Below are 24,690 nucleotides of genomic sequence, written 5' to 3'. Positions count from 1 at the left end.
CATTACTTGTTATGGGCGTCTGTCTAGCTGCGACCCTGCAAAGCTTCATGCAGGCATAGGTGGCGCTTTTGGAGGTGGCTGAGTCTGGAGCCTGCGATGTTGGGATTAAGGAAGATTAGGATTTATTGATGGTGTGATGCTAGGATTACGGGTGTGAGTGCTGTCTGCCCACTTAGCAAGGCAGCCTAGATGCAAACAAAGGGACGGAAAGAGGGTCCCTGCTTGTCCCATGTCCCGTGTCCATTGGTGCTGGCTGCCTGTTGCCTTCCGCCTGCCCTGTTTTGCAGACTGTGCAATGCCCCTCTGCCACGCCACACTGCTTTGGATCCAGCCAACTATGAAGTGAAACCTCAACTAACTGAACTAAATAAACCTTTCCTCCTCTAACTTTGGGTGTGGGGTATTTTGTCCCAGCAACAAGAAAAAAATAAGCTATAACTAAAGCATAGTAAAGCAACGTCTGGTGCATTTGGGGAGGACTTCATTTCCTAACAGAGTCACTGACAATTAGTCACTGACCTAATAAGTTGTAAAAAAACAACAAAAGTACACAGCCTTCAAGGCAGCTCACCAGCTCTCATTCCCACTGCGACTGAAGATACTGCTCTGCTGTCCTACCCTGTGGTAGTAAGCACAAGACTGCCGTCCTTTCGGAAGTAAATGAAAGCAGGAATATACTTCTCTACCTCTCCTCTGGGAGAAAACTGTTCTTTTAAAGTCATATAATGCAGGCAGAACTTTCTGAGCAAACATCCGAACTTTAGGAAATAACTCATAAAATAATAAACTCTAAATGCATTACAATAGGAAAAAACATAGATTCTTTTCATGGGAAAGACCTACTTATTCCAAATATTGACGTCATATTACTTTGTGTACCTGCATTAAAGCACAGTTTGTATAAAAGCAGAACAAACAGGTCACAGGCACAGTAAGTAAGGGAAAGTACTTGAAGACAGAGCACAGCAAAGGTGAGACTCCGCCATGAGACTCACTGCTAATTATCGTGTACTTTGATACATGTTATATCGTACTTGATATATATCTCATACATAATTCCTTCACAATCATGTTAAACATAATTACTATATGATAAATATGTAATAAACACTATCTTATTTATGATATGTAATTTATAATGTTCCTTGTAAGATATGTTTTTCAGTTAGGGGTTATCTTACCATGCTTTAGCTCTTTAAGTGTTTATTCCTGGCCACCAAATGTTGAAAAGGAAGCGTTACCTTTTTAAATGTCCCAGAGTCTGCAGATGAAGGAGGCAGCTCGCTGGTGGTCTGAGACTCCTCACAATGCACTGTAAATTCCTGGGACTCCTGCTGGCTCTCATCTGGTATATCCAAAGCTCTGGAAAGAGGAGGAACACGGACATGTCAATAAGCTATCCAGAACAATGAAAAGTCAAGAAACCCAAAGTCAAAATTCTTCATGTATATTTCCAATTAACCAAAAGAAATCATTCTCCAAAACTTACACAGCATTTTAGACAATTTGGTACTCTTATAACACACTGATAAATAAAGCCTTGACAACTTCAAAAGAATTCTTTTAAACTCTATACAGAAAACAAATCAAAAGATAGGTAGACAGATAAGTGGATAGATAAGCAGATGTGAAAATGAAAGAAATACATTTCATTATTTATACTACCATGATAAAAACAGCATACTGCCAAAAAACAAACAAACAAACAAAAAAAACCAGACATGAGGATCAATGGAACAGATAAGAAGACACAGAAACAACTCCCAACACACTCAGCCGCCTTATCTTTGACAAAGGGGCCAACCTCACTGGGAGGAAAACAGCCTCTTACAGGAGAAGAAGCTTTCTACACGCCAAAGATTAACCTGAGACCCACATGTCTCACCATGCATTAAACTAAACTCAAAATGTTTCAAAGATCTAAACATTAAAACAGGAGCATTAGGACTAGGGATTTAGTGACATATGCGCCTACCTGGCAAGTGTGAGGTCATGACTTCAATCCCTGGTACCAAAAAAAAAAAAAAAAAACCAGAAACACTAAATCTGCTGGAAGATCAAATAGGCAGAACTCTTTTTTTTTTAATTTTATTTAAGGAGAAAAAAAAAGCAGAGAAAGGGTACAAGTTATACAGATTTACAGAAAAAAAATAAACAGTAGGAAATCACTAGTTAATGGATTACATATTGTCATCTTAGAAATAATTGTCAGAAAATTAAGTCACAAAATTAAAGCTTGTAAAGTGGACATTCCAACAATGATACTGCAAACAGTTCTGTTCAATGATCCAATAAAACTCAGTGATATCATTTTCTATCTTATACACTTAAATATATATGCAGTTATATAGTTTAGAGCACTTTCTTTTCCTCTCTTTTGTACAATGACTATTACACATTTTGGGTTTCATTGCTCCCACGGTTCTTATTACTTTTTTGGAAGAGAGTAAAACCAAATGTGACATAACAGAACAGAATCAGTCAAGTCAAAAGGGTGGACATAATAGATAATGTAAAAACATAATACAAGGTGATCAACAATGGTTACTATAATGAAATAGGCAGAACTCTTTAAGACACAGGTGTAGGCAGATGTTATGAACAAAACCCTGATCACGCAGGAAATATCACAAAGAATCAACAATTGAGATTTCATCTTATTAAAAAGCTTTTGCACAGCAAAACCACCAACAAAGTCAAGAGACAATCCATAGAGTGGGAAAAAGGTTTTGCCAGCTGTTCCTCAAAGGAATAATATCTAGAATATGTAAAGAACTCAAAATAATCAGACCCCCCCCCCAAATTTAAAGACCCAATCCAAAAATGGGCATCTGAAATGAATAGGCAATTTTCAGGTGAAGAAGTACAAACAGTGAATAAATACGTGAACAGAGTTCAGCATCACTGGTCATTCAAGAGATGCAAATTAAAACAACACTGAGATTCTATCTCATTCTGGAAAGCATGACTGTTATCAAGAAATCAACCAATAACAATTGCTGGCAGGGTTGTGGGGGAAAGGAACCCTTCTCCACTGTTGGTGTAGATTAGTGCAGCCACTGTGGAAATCAGTGGCTAAAAACTAGCATTAGAGATCCCATTCATCCTAGATATTACACTTCTTAGCTAGAATTAAAAGCATCATACCACAGTGATACATGCATACCCATGTTTATAGCAGCACAATTTTTAATAGCAAAATCTTGGAAACACTCCCAAATATCAATCAACTGATGAATGGTTAAAGAAGGTATGGGGTTGGGCCAGGGATTTAGCTCAGTGGTGGAAGCACCTGCCTGGCAAGCACAAGGTTGTGAGTTCGATCCCCAGTACCAAAAAAAAAGGAAGTAGAAGAAGAAGAAGAAGATATGGGGTTTTTATACGATGGAGTAGTACTCAGCTATAAAGAAGGATAAACAAGACATTTCTAGCTTAAAATGGTTACACACCTTGAGGTCATACTTTTAAGTGAAATAAATCAGACACATATGAAAATACCAAATCATTTCTCTGGTGTGACAAACCAAAAGCGAAAACAAGGACCAAAATGTGTAACAGACATTGTGAAATAGGAAGAAAATGTTCAAATCGAAAGGGAAATGGGTGGGGGAGTGGAAAAAATGCAAGAAAAGAAGAAAAATATGGAAACAAAGCTTTTATAAAGAGAGGAATACGGCTTGAATATAGAGGACAGCGGAATAGAAAAAGAAGAACCACCAAGATATATCATATACGGGTACAAATTCCTTATAACGAACATGATCATTATGTATAAGGTATACCAATAAAGTAATTTAAAAAACAAGAGAAGTGATGGATCATCAGATTATTTAGTTGCTCCTGAATTGCATGTAGCCACAGTTATACATGCCACGTAAAGGTCTGATCGTTCCAGAGGATGACAGGACTCTGTCTTACTGTGTTTTTCACTTAGAAGTGAGGAAATCTTCCCTAGAAGATTATTGATTCCCCAGTTATCGATGTGTGTCATTCCTAAACCAAATCAGCCACTGGACCTATTCTTTTGAGGCTGAGGTTTCATGTCCTAAAAACACTGGAGTTCTACTAAGAAAAAAGGGATGTCGGAGGAGGCAGAAATGATGTTGGATCACCTCCCTAACTTTGTCTTAAAGCATGGTCCAAACACTCACTCCACTGGTAGGCAGAGGCCATACGTGTTCATGACTGAACTTGAGCTACTGAAGTAGAAACTTTCATGGTTTGGCCTCATAGCATGTTGAATGCAGGGAATCTGTTAGCTCTCCTAATTTAAGGGGACAAACTAACAAGACTTATCTGTCCAAGGGTTCATTGTGGTGTGTGTGTATGAGAGAGACAGAGACAGACAGACAGACAGACAGAAACAGGGGATTGAACCACGGTCTTTGCACTGAGCTACATCCTCACCTTTTAAAATTTTTGAGACAGGGCATTGCCAAATTACTAACTTGCCAAGGCTGGGCATGAACTTGCTACCTTCATGCCTCAGCCTCCCAGAGTGCTAGGATTAGAAAGGCCTGCCCCCATGGCCAGCTCTTGGGTTGACTCTGTATGTTTGGAGTATGATCCCCAGATGGATGAGTCTACCACGGCCAGAGGAGGGGAGGACTCTCACAAAACATTCCTGGGTAGGTCCTTGCTTCACCATGATTCTGAATCTGGAAATGTGGAGTGTCTGTGGTACACCCAATAACCACTGACCGGCCTTTAAAAGAAGGTGGAGACTGAGGTACTGGCTCACGTCCCTTTCCTCATGACCCAGATCCAACACCTGGCCAAAGATGCCATCATTTCACAGTGCGCTCAAGGACCTGAGAGACTAGGCAAGGCCATAAACCAAGGGCTTTGCAAGGACAGCTCAGCTTCGGAACAGCTTCTCACCCAATCTGGACGTTCAGGCCATGCCGGGAGCATTTTCTACTTCCTCACCACCATGTCAGCCATGGAACTCCTATGCACAGTTTGCCTTCTGAAACACAGCCTTCCCAGAAGAACAGGCTTGGAGCCATACAGAATGGTCGCAAGGCAACACAGGGGCTCACTCAGTAGGCAGCAGTAGTTTTAGTTCTGAATGATGGCTACACATGGATCCAAACAGAGTACAAGCCAACACTGATAAATGTGTGCCAATTGAAAAGTTTAACTTTTATTTCCCAAAAGGTCAATTTTAGCTCCATTACTGATGAGTAGGTAACTGTAAGAATGGGTGAGCATATAGGTTCAATCCTCAGCAGTGAGAAAGAGGGAAAGAGAGGGAGAGAGAAAGAGAGAGAGCGAAAGAGAGAGAGATGCTAATTGCAATTTCTTATTGAGAAATTTAAGTCATGTAAACATAAGCACAGTTCCTTTGAAAAAGTCACCAATGGACACAAAAACAACTAGCTCTGAAGTTGATAAAATCCTCAAATGCTGCCACATATTACTAGAGTCTTAGCAGAGAATAATTTATTAATTTGCTAACGGTAATCTTCTGTGCTTCCCTTTTTAAGTACAGATATTATGCAGTCACTGAAAAAGCTTCAGTGTTAACTGAGTTTACTCAGACTTATAAATAAGTGCCAGTTCATTTAGCTATTTATTTTCTTTTTATTTGGCTTATTTTAAAAAACCAGATTTCCCCTCCTCCCTAGAGAGTAAATTGTTAGCAAAATTAATAGTGGCAGACTGCTTCTCTTTCTCAAGTTAAGAGTCACGTGGCTACTTCTAAATAAATCCAAGCTTTGTGAGGCCCGAAGCTTGTATAAATGTGGCGGGGCCACTATGAGACAAAAAGAAAATGTCTTACTTTTTTAAAATGTACAGTCCAAGTGCCTTTTTGAAGGCTCTGGAAGGGGCCCTACAGCTAAGCTTCTTTTGCTTCCTATAAATCTGCTTCTGCCTCTCCTAATGTTGGTCTATGCCCATCAACTTGCTCCTCCGGTATTTTAATGTAGGTAGATCAATATAAAGCAAGTTAAATGTGTTTCTTTATCCCACAATTCTTGTTTCAGAGAAACTGTACATATAAAATACTTAAATGAGGTAAAAAAAAAAAAAGATAAAGCATCAGTTTTAACTGTAGAGTATAAATTGATGCCATTCTGCCACCTGCTGTCAACTCAAAGAATTATTAGTGCATTCTGAGTCTCAAAGCTGTGATTTAAATTACCAAAAGAGGCCTCTATGTAGACTGAACTATTCCCCAGAAAGAGTTTAGAACACCACGTACTAGAGCCTCTATTAAGAATTAAGGCATTGGTTGCAAAGTTACGTAAGTTTTATGGCCACAAAAGAAGAAAGCTTAATTCACCTACGAACTATCCTAATAGTATGCATTATGATCTGTGTCCAGATGCACCCCTAACGCTTCAGGAGTTCATAGGTGGGGTCTTGTCAAAGGTGGCTCAATCAAGGGCGCGTGATGCTGGAGTGAAGGTGTGTGATTACTAAATCAGTCCGCTGATTGATTTGGCACCACCCTTAGGCCTTGAACACAGTATGCGGGACAGAAAGAGGCTGGTCTTCTCCCTTGTTTGCTTTGGCCATCTTCTGCTTGCTGTGAACAGGTTCTCCTCCACGCTGTCTCTTTGCAAAGCCACTGTGCCTTGCAACCAGCTGATTATGGATGAAACCTCTACAAACTGTGCGATAAATAAACCTGTCCTCCCCTACCTTGTGGGTGTTGGGTATTTTGTCCTAGCAACAAGAGAAAAGTAACTAAGACATCATTTATATTTCTTCACTGCAACTGCTAAATTGTAGAGTGGTCATTTACGGAGCATTCTTCATCCTGATGACGTTAGATTTTGTATCATATTATAGACACATACCATTAGATGATTCTAGACCTGAAAAGGCCAGTGATTGCCTAGAATAGGCAGATTATTGCAGATTTCAACAGACATTACCCCTGAGTAACCATGTGACTAGCAAGCAAACTGAACTCATTAGTTACTCTTGTGTATGGGACAGTAAAACAGGCATGTATATCCAGACTCATAATGATACATTTAATGACTTGAGGCTAGAACCATGTAAACCTGTAACTCTTAAAATAATTTATTTCTCTTAGTAAAGCAAGGATTTTAAGCTTACAGATTTTTTTAAAAAAAGCAATGCTGTCTTCTAATTTATGTTTTTCTCAGCTGATTAGACTAAAGGATGAAATATATCAACATTTACACAGGAATTTCAGAGTCTAGTCTAACCACTACCTGAGAGATCCTGGGCTAGTTATTTAAGTTCTCTAAGCTTCAGTTTTCTCATCTAAGGTTATACTGTCATTAGAATTAAATTAAGTAGTACAAAAGTCATGGCCTAGTACTAGCACACAGTAGGTACTCAATAACCAAGACCTATTTTTATTATATGTATGAATGTCAGTTGACATTGCCTGAATAATAATTTACAAGGTACCATACAGACAGTACCTGGAGCTAGATTATTCATCAGGCTCAAATATGAAATGATACAAAACTAAGAAGAAATCACTCAGGAAGCTGAGGCAGGAGATCATGAGTTTGAAGCCAGACAGAAAAACCTAGGGACTTAATAAATCTGAAGACACCTTAGAAACAACCTAGCGACCAAACCATTTCATTTTTAAAGATCAGTTCATTGAGGACCTGACAGCCACTGCTCAATGTCAACAGCAAGAGACCAGTCACTCAATCCTACCCAGTTCAGAGGCTAATTTCAAATTCTCAGTGGTTGAATTTCATAATCAAAAAATCCCTAGGTGGATGGGGATATAAAATCATTTTCATTTTCTATGCTCATTCAAGTCTTATTCAAAACATTCTCAAAGTTTTAGCAAAATAAAGAATATTATATATTTAATCCAGTGTTTATTATAAACAGATGGCAAAAGAATGCCAAAACCCTGCCATCTAGTGGCCGCACAAGAATATCAACCTACTCATCGTTGGTAGTTGCTTTTGGAAAAAGTTAATATTCTCTCCCAGGTTGCTTCTACTTTCCCAGGCACCTAGATGTTTTAATGGTGGTCTGAAGGCTGGGAGTCATCTCTCAATGTACTGTGTAGGCAGAAACGGCCAAGTCCTCCTTCTGTCTGACCAATATAATCAGAACATCTTCCCAAACCAAGACTGGGCGCCTCTGTCTTAATAGTTCTACTTAGTGAAATCTAGGCCTTAGGTGGTATAGAGACTGTAAAACTCAGCCAAGAGGGCTCAGAACTAGTAAGTTGTGGATTTTGATCATTTGAGATCATTTGATATGATTAACAAACTATGAAATCCACCCAGAACCAGGCTGCGCTCAACAAGATATGGTTTTATTAGCATTAGTCACAGAGGAAGGAAATGATCCCATTGTAGGCAAGAGCAAAGAAAAGCAGAGATTAAGGACCACACAACTCGGGAATCGTTTCCTAAAGTTCCAAGAGAGCTGAGGGGTCTGTGCCCCCACTCAGGAAAAGTACTTGTATTATGCAAGATCGCACACACCCCTTGTTCAGAGGAGCTGAAGGTCAGGACACTTTTGTCAACTTCTCTTTATAACATTCAAGTTGGACAGGTTTAGTTTACAGTTAAAATACAAAAGAAGGATTTTGGTTGTTGCAATTTTCCTTCTAAGGTGTCTCAAGTTCTTGTAATCTAATGACAGAGAAAAAGTAGTTTTCTTTTGACAGCGTATTTAGACTAATGACCTTACAAAGTTCTTAAATTATAACCTAACAATACAAAGGAAAGTCTTTTGAATCCTTTGTACCACAGTAGGAAATTACTGAGGATTATACTACCCTCAGGCATGGAGAAGGGAAGCCCCACAAAACACAGTCATAGGTACAAAGGCAGAGAGAAACTCTTAATCACCAGGGGTAACCCCAGGAAGTCATCCCCGAGCCTTCTAGTTCCAATCAAAGCACTGTGCAGGTGTCTCTGTCACCACACCTGAGCTGGCTTTCAGGGGTCCTGCAATGGACATAACACAGGGAAGGTGGGAAGGATATTAGCTACTACCTTACCTCATTATCTACTGAGTTTGAAGGGAGAAAGATCTTTTCTTTCTTATTTATTTTCTTCATTTATTTATTATATGCACTATGGGGGATTGTGTCCAGCGCCTTCTCGATTAACGATATCCCCGGTCCTTTTTTTAAGTTTTTAATTTTGCCTGTATAGTTCCAGATAAGCTGGGCTCCAAGGACACTGTGCGCCGGCCTGCTTGCTCGAAGTTCCACAGTTCTCCGAGCGCAACCGGAATGGGGGCCAATGAAGGCTCCTGGGGCCCACTCAGCCACTTCACTGCACCGGAAGGCTCGAGGGTCCCGAACAGTCTGGGCTTGGGGCAGAGTGCACTGGGCCCTTACTGCAGGCCGCGGGCCTCTGGAACTGGTGATGCTCGCCTGCTAGCTGAGAAATCCACAGTCCTCCAGGCACACAGGGAGCTGGATGCAGGCGCCCCAGACCCACCCAGCCCTTACTCTGCACCCAGACCGTGCAAGAGTCCCAAATAGGCTGGGCTCGGGGGATAGTGTGCCCGCCTGCTTGCTGGGAACTCCACAGTTCTCCGAGCGCAGCCGGAATGGGGAGGCAGATGTGGGCGCCTCAGACCCACTGAGCCACTTCAAGCTTTTAATTTGGAGACTGGATCTTGCTAAGTCACTAAGTTGCCTGGGCTGGGCTTAAATTTGTGATCCCGTTTCAGCCTCCCAGAGTGGTGGGATTACAGGCGTGTGCAACCACACCAGGCTAGAAATACCTTTCATTCCTAAGGTCCCTATCCATTGACCTTCAGCCAATGCAGACTGTACACCTGAAAGTGAATCAATTTTAGTAATTATACAACTTTCTGAATGCATGTTTCTACAAAATAATTATTTCTCTGGCCTTATCACTCATGCCTTTGGTAGTTTTCTTTACCTTTACCTATTTGCATTGTTAACCTGCTATATCCGCTATAAATGCTTTAGAGGAAGAAGCAACAGTGACAGTTATAAACATATGCACGGCTGCTTCTGTCTCACAAGTATGACATCTCTCTCCCCTTACCTGTTGTAGCACCCCTGTCCTAGTTCTTTGATTCTTAATGTCTTAGGAAGTTTAGGAAGTTTACAGATATTCTCTGCTGTCAACCCCTTCCTGCAACCTGTAACTGACTCTAATTTTACAAACCACTAATCCTCCTACTATCCTCTCTTGCTTGAAACCTATTAGATAGCTCATCACTGTTTAAAGGTCCTAACTTTGGGGCTGGGGATTAGTTCAGTGCTGTAAATGCCTGCCTGGCAAGCACAAGGTCGTGAGTTCAATCCGCGGTACCAAAAAAAAAGTCCTAATTTTACTTTTTCAAACAAAAAGTCATCTAAATAGACAGTGAACACTGAAAAATTTAAACTAACTCCCCACCCCAATACTCTCTTCACTTAAGATACTCTTATCCCATCGTTCTTTCCACTTTCTAAAGCGATTCTGCAAGTCCTCTTATGTAAGTGTATTTCTGAAGTATAATAAATACTGCTCACGAGAATGAAGGAACACCAATAGAAAAGCAGGTTCATAGAAACGTCAGGACTTACCTTCATCCACCCTTTTTCATCAGATCTGTGTGGCTTCTGGCTCTTCCTCAAAGTCGAAATTACCATGAAAAGTAACCATCTTACATTGATTCAGAATATTGAGGCAGCCATGGCAGCCAAAGACACTCCTAAAAGAGGTCTTCAGACCGCTTCAGAAAGGAACAAGAATGGCACGTGTGTCTGCAGCAAGGGAGCGGACCTGAGGGGATTAACTGCACCTGTCTTCTGCTGTAACGCACTGCTAAAAGTTACACACTCAGTGTATTTTTTATCATGCTTTCATGGCTCCCTTACCTGCTGCATGTTCCAGACAGTTTTGCTCATTATAATCACTGGTGCCTCTTATTCTCACTCCAACAGTAAAGTCCTTAAAAGCTCCCGTGCAGAATTCCCTCCATTTTGCCATTTAACATCTGTCATACTCCGCCTCATTTTTTTTTTTTTTTTTTTTTTTTTTTTTGTGTCAGGGATCAAACTGTCAACCTCACGCTTGCCAGGCAGGCGCTTACGCCACCGAGCCAAATCCCATCCCTGTCATATTCCAGACGCTGAGCGAGAGCTTCTTGGGCAAGTGAAAACAATCTCCAAAGATCTTTTTTTTATTACTTCAGCAGCTGCCCGCACAGCCTGTTGCTATCAAACAATGTCAATATAAAGTTTTGGTTCAAAAGCACTACTCTAACCACAACAGTTACATTCTTAGGCTTCTGTATTTGTTATTATTTTCCAAAAGACTATGATGATGTCACAGGCTTTGAAGTTGACTTTATGGCATCTTTAATATGCATCATCTCCCTGTTTGATTTACCTCTGCCACACTTTGGTTCAGTACTCTAAGACAACTCCTGCCAGTGACACAAGTCTCGGAACTCTAGGGCCCCAAAATTCCTCACACCAAATTTATCTGCTTCAGTTAGCCCTCCAGGCCTCAAAGAACTATTTCCACCAATTCTATGCTTTGATAATAATTACAGTTACATTTCAGAGGTTTAAACTTTTTCCTTAATATGTTCTTCCACATGGTGGTTTGTAAATCTTATAAAACTAGAAGGGAGAATTGAATTTCCATTCCCACATATAATAGGGTGCTTACTGTAACTTTGTAATATCGTGTGAAAATACAGAAATTACTTTTAAATGAGAGGTTTCTTTAGCTTTTCAAAAAAATTCTCATGGAGGTTAGCTTTACTATTTCTTAATGTCTCAACATGTTCCGTTTAATGTCTGTGTGCAAGCTGTTCAATGATTAGTATACATTTATCAAAGCTCAGTGTGGTGGCACATGTCTGTAATCCCAGCACTCCAGAAGCTGAGGCAGGAGGACTGCAAATTCAAGCTCAACCGGGGCAATTTAGTGACTTAGTGAGACCATGTTTCATACAGACATATGTACAAACATATACACGCACGCACACACACATACACACACATGCACATATATACATACTATTATATACACTGGCAGAAGACACAGCTCATGGTGAAGGCTTTACATTTAATCCCCAATCCTGAAAAAAATTAGCAATTAGTACACAATTCATAGTCACTCAAATGACATCTTTGGCTTCTCCCTCCTACCTGTAGCAGGGAAAACTTCCAGGGTCAGGGGCTGGGGATTTAGCTCAGCGGCATAAGCGCCTGCCCTGCAAGCACGTGATCGTGAGTTCGATCCCTGGTACCGATAAAAATTAAAAAAAAACCTCCAGAGTTTATTTATGCCTAAGGGCCTCCTCGATACCTCCATCTGTAGTACCGAGAATTATCATCATCTTGAATCCAATTAGTGTCCTTAACCAGTGTAATGTTACAGTGAAAACTCTAATTAAAAATAATTTCTAATTAAAAGTCACTTCTAATTAAAAGCCATTGTATATCAGGGATATAGATTTGTTATCTGAAGATGATAAAAAGGCGAAGAAGCTGAATCTGCAATCCACTAAGATTTATTACCTGAGCTGTCATTAATAGAAATTCTTTCAGAGGTAAAGGCAAGATAAGATTACAGTGTTCCTGCTGCCCACCCAGCTTACTACAGTTCTTCTTATAAAGATATTGATAACATGCGCCAATGCCAGTTTCAGAGTCTCACACCAAGGGATCTTTCAACACTGTTCCAACCTCATTCTTCTCTTCCTCCAAGCTCAGACCTTATCTGTGGACAAAGACTGGTCTGCACCTCCTTCACACCCAGCTTGCCGCATCACTCACACAGTGCCACTTAGGTTTCCAATCAGTGTTTCTCCCTCTCCCGTTGCTATCTTTGGCTATCAAATTCCATCAAGTCAGTTTCAACATTCATTTCCTCCAAGATGTCCCTGATAAGGAAGGAGCTGTTCCTTGCCTCTTAGGTATGCAGTTTGTACTACAGGAGATCCCAGTATAGAGAAGTTGTACTCTTTTTTTCAAGGTAACTGATTTGTGATCCTGTAAATACAGTGTTATAAAATGGTACTTTGATTTCCTGATAATCCCCTAAAAAATCTGTTTATGTAGCTGAAATATTATACCACAGCAAAAAAAAAAAGTCATTATGAAATCACAAAGTTGCTCAATGTTGGCTTACAAAAGAACAAGAAAGCAATATAATAGTCTGAGGAAGTGTTTATTTTTCTCAAATGCAGATTTTTTTAAGAAAAAAATTGGGTATTATCAGAGAAGGGTGATGGTCAGAGAATTTCTCAGAATACAACATGACCTTACAGAGCTTTTGTTGTTAGTGAACACTGGTTATCATTATTCTTAATTTCACATAGAAACATGGGCTTTAGAGTTATAGACCAAGTGATGACGATTTATAAAAGGAGAAAAACAGAAAGAATAAAGGAGAGAAGAAGGGAAAAAGAAGAAGGGAGAGCTTTTCCTTGGCTAATCCGAAGGAGGAAAGAATTCCAAATAAGGTATGCGCTCAGGAAGGAAACGTCCACGTCTGGAAATAATGTAGCTGAGGAGGGACAGTGGTGAGCAGGGCAAGAGGCAGCAGACAGTGCTTCAGGGAAAGCCCTGGTCCCACGCTTGCCCTGGGCGACCATGCTCAGCACAGCTTCGGCTTATACAGGGAGGACTAATGGACTGTCCAGCGCACAAGAGGGACAGCACCTGGCCTTGGACTTTGAGCTTGAAGGGTATGAAATACTATTTCTGTAGGTCAAAACCAACCAAGTATGGCAACTTCCTATGGATTAACCACATACTTCTGGGTAAGTGTTCACAGCTTTTCTGTGGAAAAAATTCGGTTATAGGCTTTTTGGGAGCCAAGATTTGTATCATCTTCTAGCTCTCTAACCTGTATTCAGAGTTACTTATTTTTGGTCAGGGATGATATAAAAAACAAGTTTTGTCTTGTCCATTGGCTGACTGAGATTCAAGTTTTCAGAACCAGGAAAGAGGTGAGTCACTAAACCGCAAAGCATTCCGTCCCAAGAAAATATTTGTTTTGTTTAATAGGATTTTAAATGAGGGAGTGTTATCTTATTAGACAGAATGAGGACTAGTGAGTCAACCCTCTCAGTGTGCAGACCAGATTTTAATTCTGTTCTCAAGATGAAAGACTGTGAAAACTGGCCATGATATAACTGACAGAACTGCTGTACTCACTTTCCTGACTAAAAATCTTTGTATTGATTTTGTAACAAAATTGCAAAATTACAGTATTTGTTCAAATACTGCCAGTAATTCAGAAAGCACATACACTTCTGTTTCATTTTGGTTTCTGAGACAAAGTCTTGCTCTACAGTCCAGGCTGGCCTTGAAATTATGATCCTCCTGCCTCAGTTTCCCAGAGGATCATAGGTGTGTGTGCCAACACACTCACATAATGGTAGGATACATGATAATGTTTCTAAAAATGATCAATTTATAAGTTCAAAAAGTAGATAGATAAATATCATTAAAATTTGTCATTTTACATATTGCTTCCATTTTAATGAAATAAAGGATATTAGCATTTCCCACATTTTGGCAATTACTTCCAAGTCAGAATAATTTAATTACAGATATTAGCTTCCTAATCTGTCATTCTTTCTCTTAAAAGAAATCTTAGGGTTTCTCTATAGGAAATAATGAAAATGAAGTATATTTCTCTGCTTACCAACTCTTTTAGGAGTTATGTCACTAAACTCTAAAACTGGGCAATTTATATGACTATAATTACTATTATTCAATATCAAACTATTTCATGAATAATCCCAATATATTACTTATTTTATTCTTTTCTCTCTGTCAAAGAGTTTATCTAGATATCAACCAATTAAAGTAAACAATATGAAAAACTTGCATTTCCCACCCACTTAACGTGCAAGCAAGTTACTGAGAAAGTGAAAATACACATTATTTATATAAATATATCTGGTTGTAAGACCAGCTGCATAATGACACAAAAGGGTCAAGGTTGTGTGGTAACAAAGTCAGGGACCACAGGGATACCCACTGCAATCCTAAGAGAACACCAAGGATGTTCAAGAGCTGCTAGGAGCTAGGCGTAGTCAAGACAGCCTTCTTCCCAGAGCCTCCAGTAGGAGGCAAGAGGCTGCTGGTATTTCAGTTTTCAACTAACTTTTAGAACAAAAGAAACAAATTTATGTTTTTCTAAGCTGCAAAACATGTGGCTGCCCTGGAAAATGGATATACTTTGCCACTCCACTGAAGTGCACCTGCATTTTAAAAGAAGATTTAGGAGATGGCAATGTTTACCACAAAGAAATGAAATTAATAGGTACTCTAGGCATCAATCGTAACTTCATTGTCTAATATCCTCCTCAATCTCCTTTTCCAGAGCACTGTAGTTTTTAATGCAGAGGTCTTCGACATCCTTCATTAGATTGACTTCAAGGTATTTTGTGTTTTTGGATGCTACTGTGAAAGGTGTTGTTTCCCTAATTTCTGAGTTTATTATTCGTGTACAAGAAGGCTATTAATTTTTGAGTGTTGACTTTGTATCCTGCTGTGCTACTGAATTTGCTTATTAAATCTACCTGTTTTTTAGTGGAGTTTTTGGGGTCTTCTATGTAGAGTATCATGTCATCTGCAAATAACAATAATTTAACTCCTTCCTTTCCTACCTTTATTCCTTTTCTTTCTCTTGTCTAATTGCTCTGGCTAGAGTTTCTAGGACTATGTTAAATAACAGTGGACACAGTGGTCATCCTTATCTTGTTTCTGACTTTAGAGAAAAAGCTTTCAGTTTTTGTCCATTTAGTGATGTTAGCTGTTGTTTTCTGATAGATGGCTTTTATCAGATTGAGATACTCTATTCCAATTTTTTGTACTGTTTTCATCATGAATGGGTGCTGGACTTTGTCAAAAGCTTTTTCTGTATCTATTGAGATGACCATAAGGTTTTTGTCGTTGGCTCTGTTAATATGGTATATTACATTTATGGATTTACATATGCTGAACCATCCTGCATCCTTGGGATGAATCCTACTTGATCATGGTGAAATATCTTCTTGATGATCTGTTGCAGTTTGCTAGTATCTTAATTGAGGATTTCTGCATCTACATTCATAGGGAAACTGACCTGTAATTCTTCTTAGTTGGGTCCTTCTCTGGTTTTGATATCAAGGTAATGCTTGCTTCCAGGAATAAATTTGGGAGTACTGTTTCCCTTTCAATTTCAATCAGTTTGAGAAGCAGTAGTGTTAGAGTCTTCTCTAAATTTCTTGTAGATTTCAGCAGTGAATCTTTCAGGGTCTGACTTTTCTTTGTTGATAAGTTTTTAATTACATCTTTAATTTCAATGATTGATACTGGTTTATTTAGTATCTTTATATCTTCTTGATAGCTTTTTTTGTTTTTTTGGCACCAGGGATCAAACTTACAACTTGGCGCTTGCCAGGCAGGTGCTTACATTGCTGAGCTAAATCCCCAGCCTTTTATATTGTCTTGCTTTGGCTTTGGTAACCCATGTGTATTTAGGAATCCGTCCATTTCTTCTGCATTTTCCATCTTATTAGAATACAATCTTCTGAATTTCTGCAGAGTCTGTTGTGAATTCACCCTTTTTATTCCTAGTTTCATGTATTTGAGTCTTTCCTTCTTGGATAAGGTTGGTTAGGTGTTTTTCAATTTTATTTAATCTTTCAAAGAACCAACTCTTTGATTCACTGATTCTTTGCAATGTTTTTTAGTCTGCAGTATGTTGATTTCTGCTTTGATCTTTATAATTTCCTCTCTTGTACAAGCTTTGGACCTAGCCTGCTCTTCTTTTTCTTGAAATCTGAGGTTCAACATTAAGTTATTTATATGCACTTGCTCTGTTTTCCTGATATGGGTATTTACTGATATAAGTTTTCCTCTTAAAACTGCTTTCATTGTGTCCCACAAGTTCTGGTATATTGTGCTGCCATTATCATTTAACTGTAAAAGCTGTCTAATTTCTTCTTTAATTTCATCTGTAACCCATTGGGTGTTCAGTAGGGTGCTATTTAATTTCCATGTGTTTATGAAGTTCTTGTGGTTTCTTTTGCCATGGATTTCCAATTTCATTACACAGTAGTCTGATATTATACGTGGGATAATTTCAGTTCCTTTGCATTTACTTAAGCATGTTCTATGAGCCAGTATGTGGTCCATTTTGGACAATGTTCCATGTGCAGCTGAGAACATGTTTTCTGATGTTGTGGGGTGGAACACTATAGACATCTACTAAGGTCATTTGTTCAAAAATTTGGTTCAGTTCTAATATTTCATGATTAATTTTTTGTCTAGTTGATCTGTCTTTTTGTGACAATGAGGTATTGACATCTCCCAATACAATTTTATTAGGGTTTGTTTGATGTTTTTCATGTCTGCATTCATTTTATATAGTTAAGTGGACTGTTGTATATATATTTTTGATTATTATCACTTCCTCTTGGATTGTTTTCTTTATGAGGATGTAGTGACCTTCTTTATCTCTTAATCAGTCTTGGCTTAAAATTCACTTTGTCTGCAAATATAATAGCTACTCCGGCTTTATTCTGGGTTCCTGTTGCATGGGCTGCTGTTTTCCATCCTCTGATTTTCATTCTATGAATTTCTTTTTTGAATTAAATGTGTTGCTTGAATACAGCATACTGTTGGATCTTCCTTCTTGTTCCATTCTGTCTTTTGATTGATGAATTGAGACCACTAACATTGATGGTTACACCTGATATGTACTGACTTACCCTTGCCATGTTATGTTCCAGTTCTTCATTTCCCCTGCCTTTTTTCTCCCCTCTGTTTGCCTTGCCTATGGGTTCCTTCTGTTGGGGTTCATAGAGTTGTAGTCCTTACTATCTCTTTCTAGAAAGAGACAGTCCTTCTAAAATGTCCTTCAGAACATTATGGAGTGCTGGTTTAGTGGTTATAAATTTCCTCAGATGTTCTTTGTCATGAAAGTATCTTATTTTTCCATTAGTTTTGAAAGACAGTTTTACAGGGTACATCAATCTGGGTTGAAAGTTGTTTTCCTTTAGAATTTGGATTACTTCACTGCAAGCTCTTCTTGACAGTTTGTGCTGAGAATTCAGCTGTGATTATGATAGGCTTGGTGACTTCTTTCCCCTAACAACGTTTAAGAGTCTATTCTTATGTTGAATTTCTGGAGGCTTGACTATGATATGCCTGGTTGTAGAATTTTTTTGTTCATGGTTAATTGGAGTTCTATATGCCTTATCTGTACATCAAATTCTTTTCTCTACCAGGAAAGTTTTCTGTGATGATGTCTGTGAACATTTTTAAAATTTCATTTGTGGTATCTCCTGCTTTTTCATAGACTCCAACCAATCTTATTATTCTTTGTCTCATCTAGTGGCTGCTGGATTGATTTCTCATGGCCCCTGGATATTTTTGAGAAATCTTTCTTTTCCTGATTGCTAACAGCAAGACCCAGCAATATTTGAGTTTCTGTCCTCATATTGGCCTAATCAGCTTCATATACTTCAAATACAAATGGAATTTTTATTCTCCTGGACATCTGCTTGAATCTGCTTAATGGATCTATTTCTTTCACATGCTGAGCTTCTATAATTTTCTTAAGCTCACCTTTTTCTTTGTCTGTATCTGCTCTAGTGTCACTAAGATGGTCTTTATGTGAGAGATTTCTGATTTCATTTTTCCCAGAGCCTCATTCAATTGCTTTGCTGTTACCACTTCAGGGAGGCCAGGTAGGAGGCTTTTGCACTGTCCTACCTCACTGCCCCTTGGATTTGTCTTTGGTGAACTTGATGTCTGGGATTGCATTTTGTTTAAGTGTCTTTTCATTTTTTTCTTTTTTTAGTTTAATTCCTGGGATGATGCTTGTAAATTGCCTATGGTGGATTCCTTTATTGCTAGTATTTAGGATCCATAGATGATGGCTACTTCTCTGAGGTGTCTTCCAGGTGTAGCTGATTTTTAGGTTTGAGTCTGTTGGAACATCTTACCTCTTCAGTTTGTTGGAGATGAGAAACTGTTGTTTGTTTGGTCCAGTTCCTGGTTCTTTGGCACTATGTCATGGTACTTTCTGTGACCCTTAGTCAGTGTCAGTCATGGAATACCAGGACAAACAGCCCCAGCCGGTACGTTCTCATATCTGCTGCTCCCCTCCACTACTGCGTCTCTCTGTGGAGGCCTCTGGGGTCACCAGCCATCACTGTCTCCTGGGTTCGCAGGTTTGAACTGCTCCTCTTGTGCAGTGAGTCCTGTCTCAGGGAAAAGGCACCGCTGGATACCTCCTCCTGCGTCTGAGTTTCTCTGCTCACTCTCTCCATGTGTTTCAATTCACACTTCCTCCATATGTTTGAAAAATAAAGGCAATAACAAGCCAAGAAAGTATTTTCAATAACATAACTGATATCTAGTTGAAAGCCTTACTAGACAAGGAGACCATACAAATACACAGGAAAAAATATTACCAAACTCAATAAAATGGCAGGGGAAATAGATATTTTTCAAAGGAAAAAATTGAGTTAATAAACATTTTTCCCAACATCTTCATGAGTATTCAAAATATGCATATGTTTTATATAACAGTAAATATATATATATATTTGTATTTACTTTTATTTATATTATATATAATATATATGTATATATATATATTATATATATATTTCCAGTGATGGGGGATCAAACTTTGGGCCTCATGCTTTCTAGAAAGGATACAATTTTAAAATGGATTGTGTTCAGTCCTTTTACATACATCCAAGGGTTACATTAATTCCTGTAGTTTTTTAGTAAGTCCTTTATTATCATTTACCAAGAAACTTTAAAAATGCTAAAATACCTATGCCCCGTAATTCTACTTCTAGGAGATGATTCTAACAAAATAATTAAAAGAACATTACCAGATAAATTTACAATGATGTTTATGACCATGTTATTTCTGATAGGAAAATCTGCAAGCAACTCAACTTACTCGAGTAATGATTAAATTACTGCATATCCACATTATGGAATGCCGTTTAAGTCACAGATGTAAAGCTTCTGATATAAGTAGAAAAGCAGAACAAGAAATTGTATGTCAACTGTGTCACATTTTTAAGAATATACTGAAAAGAAATACACTAAGATCTTAACAGCTGTCTTCTCTGGCTAGTTTGGATCATGAGGGATTGATATTTTCCTCTGTATTTTCCAATATTAGCATCTTTTCTAAGAAAACTATCCAATAAAAAAGTTTTAAAATTAACCCTTCCTCAGGCAAGTTTAAATAAGAATTTTGTTTGGCAGTAATAGAAGGTAAAATCCAACTGATAGAACAGACCTTTTCACATAATCTAATAAAATATTAATAGACAGATTTTACATATCAGTCTCAATTTCTTTTTTCCCAGCTCTTAAGCTAAAAATTCTCAACTTAAATCTTGAAATAATTCAGCTGATTGTTAATTATTTCAGGAGAGTCACAATTATTTTCTTGGATGTTTTTCCAAATGCCATTCGTTTTTAAAATTCGAAAGGAAAACAAGACTTACAGGGCACTATGCCCTCCCTGTTTAAGGCAACCAGCATCTGTTTTGATGTTTGTCAGAGAATTAAAAAGCAATTACTGGGGACTTCCAGGAAGATGGTGGAGCAGTAAACAGCAGAGTAAAGAGCCTCTCTGAAAGAAACAGCCCAGATCTGGAATACAGCATCATGGAGAAGATGAGGGTCCCCTGGACCGAGGACGAACCTAAAGTGAAAAGTGAAGCCCACAGAGAGAGTAAAATAGAAAAACTTAAACAAAGAAGAAGGCGGTAGCTGGTGGTGCCTTCACCTGTGGCCTGACCTACTGTGTGAGAGAAGCTGTTGGAACCTGGGGACGCAGGGGCTGCGTGATGGTGACGTGGTGGCTGGGAGGCCCAGAAGCCTTGCAGAGAGACGCAGCCGTGGAGGGGAGCAATGGATGTGGAGGACTGCACTGGTGGGTGGTGAGTGCAGAGGGCTCAGTTCTCTCGGAAGAGAACGACTGGCTGGGGGCCATTTTGGAGTTGGTTGGATAAGCCCAGAACCAGAACTGCAGCTGCTGACAACATCTGGTCCTATGAGGTCAGAGTGGATTCACTCCACATCTTAGCCGTGACAGAATTCCCAGGAGCCAGCCAGCTTGTTATATGGTGGATTCTTCAGGGCACGAAAATATCCCACATGATCCCCTTTCACACTTCCGTAGGAAAAGTCCCAAGGCAAAATAAAATGCTGTCAAATACGGTAGCCATTAGTGCTTTTTTTTTTTTTTTTTTTTTTGTACCAGGGATTGATTGCATAGCCTTGTTCTTGTTAGGCAGGTGCTTGTGCCACTGAGATAAATCCCCAGCCCTTGTAGCCATTTCTGCATGTAACTCCTCTGCTATGTTTTAGATCTAAAATTTCTCCAAAAAAGCCTCATGTTCCCAGCAGGGCTTTTAGAAAGTGATCTGATTGCATCGGCACTATACTCGTCGGAGGGTTAACTCACTGAGAGCTCACAGTAGAAGAGGCAGGTCACTGGGGGCATGACCGAGCAGGGTGTGTTCTTGTGCCCAGGGCCTTCCCTGCTTCCTGGTCACGATGTGAACAGATTTGCTCTGCCAGACCCTTCCACCATGTGGTTTCCGCCTTGGAGTCAGACCACCATGAACTGAACCCACTGACACTGAACAGAAATAAAGCTGTCCTGCTTCAAGATGGACACTATATTGGGTACTGCATCTCACTCACTGGAAAGTTGGCAAATGCGTCCCCTCCTTCTTAGTATAATCTGCCCACTCACGTGAAGGTAGAATTAAGAAAACAAAATTTTGAAAACCTGAAACCATTTTTCAGGTCAATGTATGTATTTGTTTAATTGGAACAAGTAACTTGTTTGTCCACGTGGGTCTATAATTTAATCTCAGAATTTACTTCAAATAGAATTCTCAAGATGGTTTGGAATCTAAATGTGTTAATTTAGAAAGACTGTGTGAGAAAGACTCTGAATGGAATCAGAATCTACCTAAGAAAATCTATGTAATGTTGGGCAGCTTGTTGATTCTTTTGAGAGAGGTTTATTCCAAAATTGGATTTAGGTAGGTGTGTTAGTGTACAGTCATTGGAGACTGAAGCAAGAAGATGATTTGAGCCCTTCTATAAATCTGAGGCCAGCCTGGGCAATATAGCACACCCTGTCTCAAATAAAACAAACAACAACAAAAAACAAAGTGGGGTTTCGATGACTACACGGCAGATGAGAAATAAACACATTGTCAGGAAGCTTAGTAATGAGTCTCCACAAACAGCCATGACAATCCCCCTGTACCTGTGGGGGAGTTTCCTCTCTTGAGCTGCCTTGTTGCGGATACCTGCTAGACAGGCCACATGGAGAGGGAAAGGCCACAAGACTATGTGAGGAGATGCTCAGAGCTACTCACAGCAAGAATGGATGCTGTCAGTTCCCCAATGACCTCCGCAGGCAGGGGCCAGTCAGCTCGCAGCTGTTCAAGCCACTTTCACTGCACGGCCAGGATATAACTGAAGGCCTCATCTTTGACATCCATGCTCAGCCAACATCACACAGAGAAGAAGGACACTGATCCTACGTGCCCTACATGAGTCAGAGGCACAGACTCATCAGAAACAATAAATGATTGTTATTCTGGGTCACCAAACTTGGGAGCTTTTGTTATACTGTAATAGATAACCAACACAAGTTAAAAGCACAGAGTCTTGTGTTAAAATCAGTCCATCAATCAAACAATCAATCTCTCTCTCTCTCAAACTATCATGTTTGGTCTTCTTTTTAAGGACCAAAATCATTCACAGAAAACACAGTTATCCTAAGAATTTACTAGTGGGATCTGAAATCTGAATATGTATACCCTAGAAAGAAAAGATTGGCTCAGGAGGATTTTAAAAATAGTATGTAGGGTATTTCCATATTGATGTGTTACTACTTTAAATGAATAAAACAGTACAAGGGCAAACAGAGAATCAATGCCATAGCATTCATTAAGCACTATGGTAATTCTAGTTCAATAGTAAACTACCTTTATTGGTACTCTGACTGTTGTATGGCAAACACTGTGTTATGTACTTTATTACCATGTCTAAATCCTCACAACTGGATCAATAAGATACATGTTATTACTGGCATTTTATGCAGATGAAAACACAGCTCAAGAGACAAAGTAATTTTCTCATAGTCACATAATAAGTTGTGGAGCTGGGATCTCCACCTTTAATATAAAATAATTTCATTATTTGTTACTTTCATGTTTAGAAATGAATGTGCCCCCTAGTAACAATAGCTAAAATTAAGTCATATATTGACCCCAATTAAGTGACTCAGAAGTATTTTCCACGCAATTTGGCATCCTTTTGCATTTAAACTATGGTATTTGGTCAATTTTATGTTACATAATTCTGGGAGGATACAGAAAAACATCCCACAGGCAGTTTGGACATTTATCCTTTTGTTAGTTTATCTTATGTTTCCTAAAAGAACATTTGTTATATAAAAGGGAGACCTCAGACACAATCAACTTAATACTATGATTCATTCAGATTACCCCTGCTGGGAACTCTAGCATTTGACTCGCTACCTACCTTTGCTGGACCTGTTTATCCCACCTAATTTCCCTATTTACAAAAACATTCTCTCCCATACAAATACACACTACCCTTTCACTATTCAGAGTAGGCACGACCTAGGTTAGCAAGGCTGTAAGGAGTGTTATATTGTACAGAGACAGAAAACGAAAGGAACATAATTTTGCCAAAGGGTAAAGTTTCCAGGTCAGCAACTCTGCCAGCCCTACTAATTAGTCTTTCCATTCTATAGAGTTTAAAACAGAATACAAAGACGAATTGTTCTAATACCAAGTGCATGGCTAGTTTAGGTTGTTTACAGAACCTCAATGATCAACTTGCATTTGCAGACAATTAAGGGTAAGGATACTCTTATTCACCTGTTAAAAAGCTGGAGAAGTTGCCACAATTTGAGACATCTGATAAATTATTCTCTCACAGACTTTTCACAGGCTCTTAACTTTGGCGAACTGTTTTAGATTTTTGATGATGCTTTGATGCACAGAAAGGACAATGGATTGATTGTGTTAAACCAAACATTTCCTACGTGCTCTTAGAGTAAAAGGGGAATCTGATTTGGAATCAGAAGATTTCACATAAAATGCTATCCCTGCCAATGTGCTAAACAGAATCGTCCTGGGTAAGACAACCTTTCTGATTTTATGATTCATCAGCTGTGAAAGAAGACACAGCAGCTGCTTCTAAGATTTAAATGAGATAGGAAGGGGGCCCAGGGTGTAGTTCATGGTAGAGCGCTTGCCTCGCACACAGGAGATCCTAGGTTCGCTCTGTAGCACTGTCAAAACAAAACAACCAAAGCAAAGCAAACATGTAATAAAATAATGTAAGTAGTTAAGCCAGGCATGGTAGTGTACAAATGTAATCTCAGGACACGGGAGGCTGGGGCAGACGGATCACCACGGGTTCAAGGCCAGTGCGCATTACATAGCAAGGCTGAGGCAGCCTGAACTACATAGCAAGAGCCTATCGTAAAAAACAAAAAACAAAACCAAGTAAATAATACTTGTGAAAACACTTACAAATTGAAAAATGCAGTGGTGGAGTGCTTGCCTGGCGTGTGTGAGGCACCACCAGCACCCCGCCCCCACTACCACCCCATACACACACGGTAAATGCATTTTTTCCATATACCAAGAAGTAATTACATCTAGAGCACAAATCACCAAATGGTAGCCTCT

At 39.2% G+C, this 24,690-nt stretch overlaps 1 protein-coding gene across 1 annotated transcript in view; it reads right to left on the bottom strand.

Moving 5' to 3' along the window:
- The window catches only part of Crybg1 (crystallin beta-gamma domain containing 1), a 197,823-nt gene that overhangs the window by 113,597 nt on the left and 59,536 nt on the right, over window positions 1-24,690 (bottom strand). Inside the window, exon 2 of the mRNA XM_063253951.1 lies at window positions 1,242-1,362. Coding sequence (XP_063110021.1) covers window positions 1,242-1,362 — 121 coding nt within the window. The remainder of the gene's footprint in view (window positions 1-1,241; window positions 1,363-24,690) is intronic.

This window comes from Cavia porcellus, unplaced genomic scaffold, assembly GCF_034190915.1.
Source record: "Cavia porcellus strain 051 isolate PalLab524CR breed Dunkin Hartley unplaced genomic scaffold, mCavPor4.1 scaffold_7, whole genome shotgun sequence".
Lineage (NCBI taxonomy): Eukaryota > Metazoa > Chordata > Mammalia > Rodentia > Caviidae > Cavia > Cavia porcellus.
This window is presented reverse-complemented; position numbering and strand designations above follow the sequence as displayed.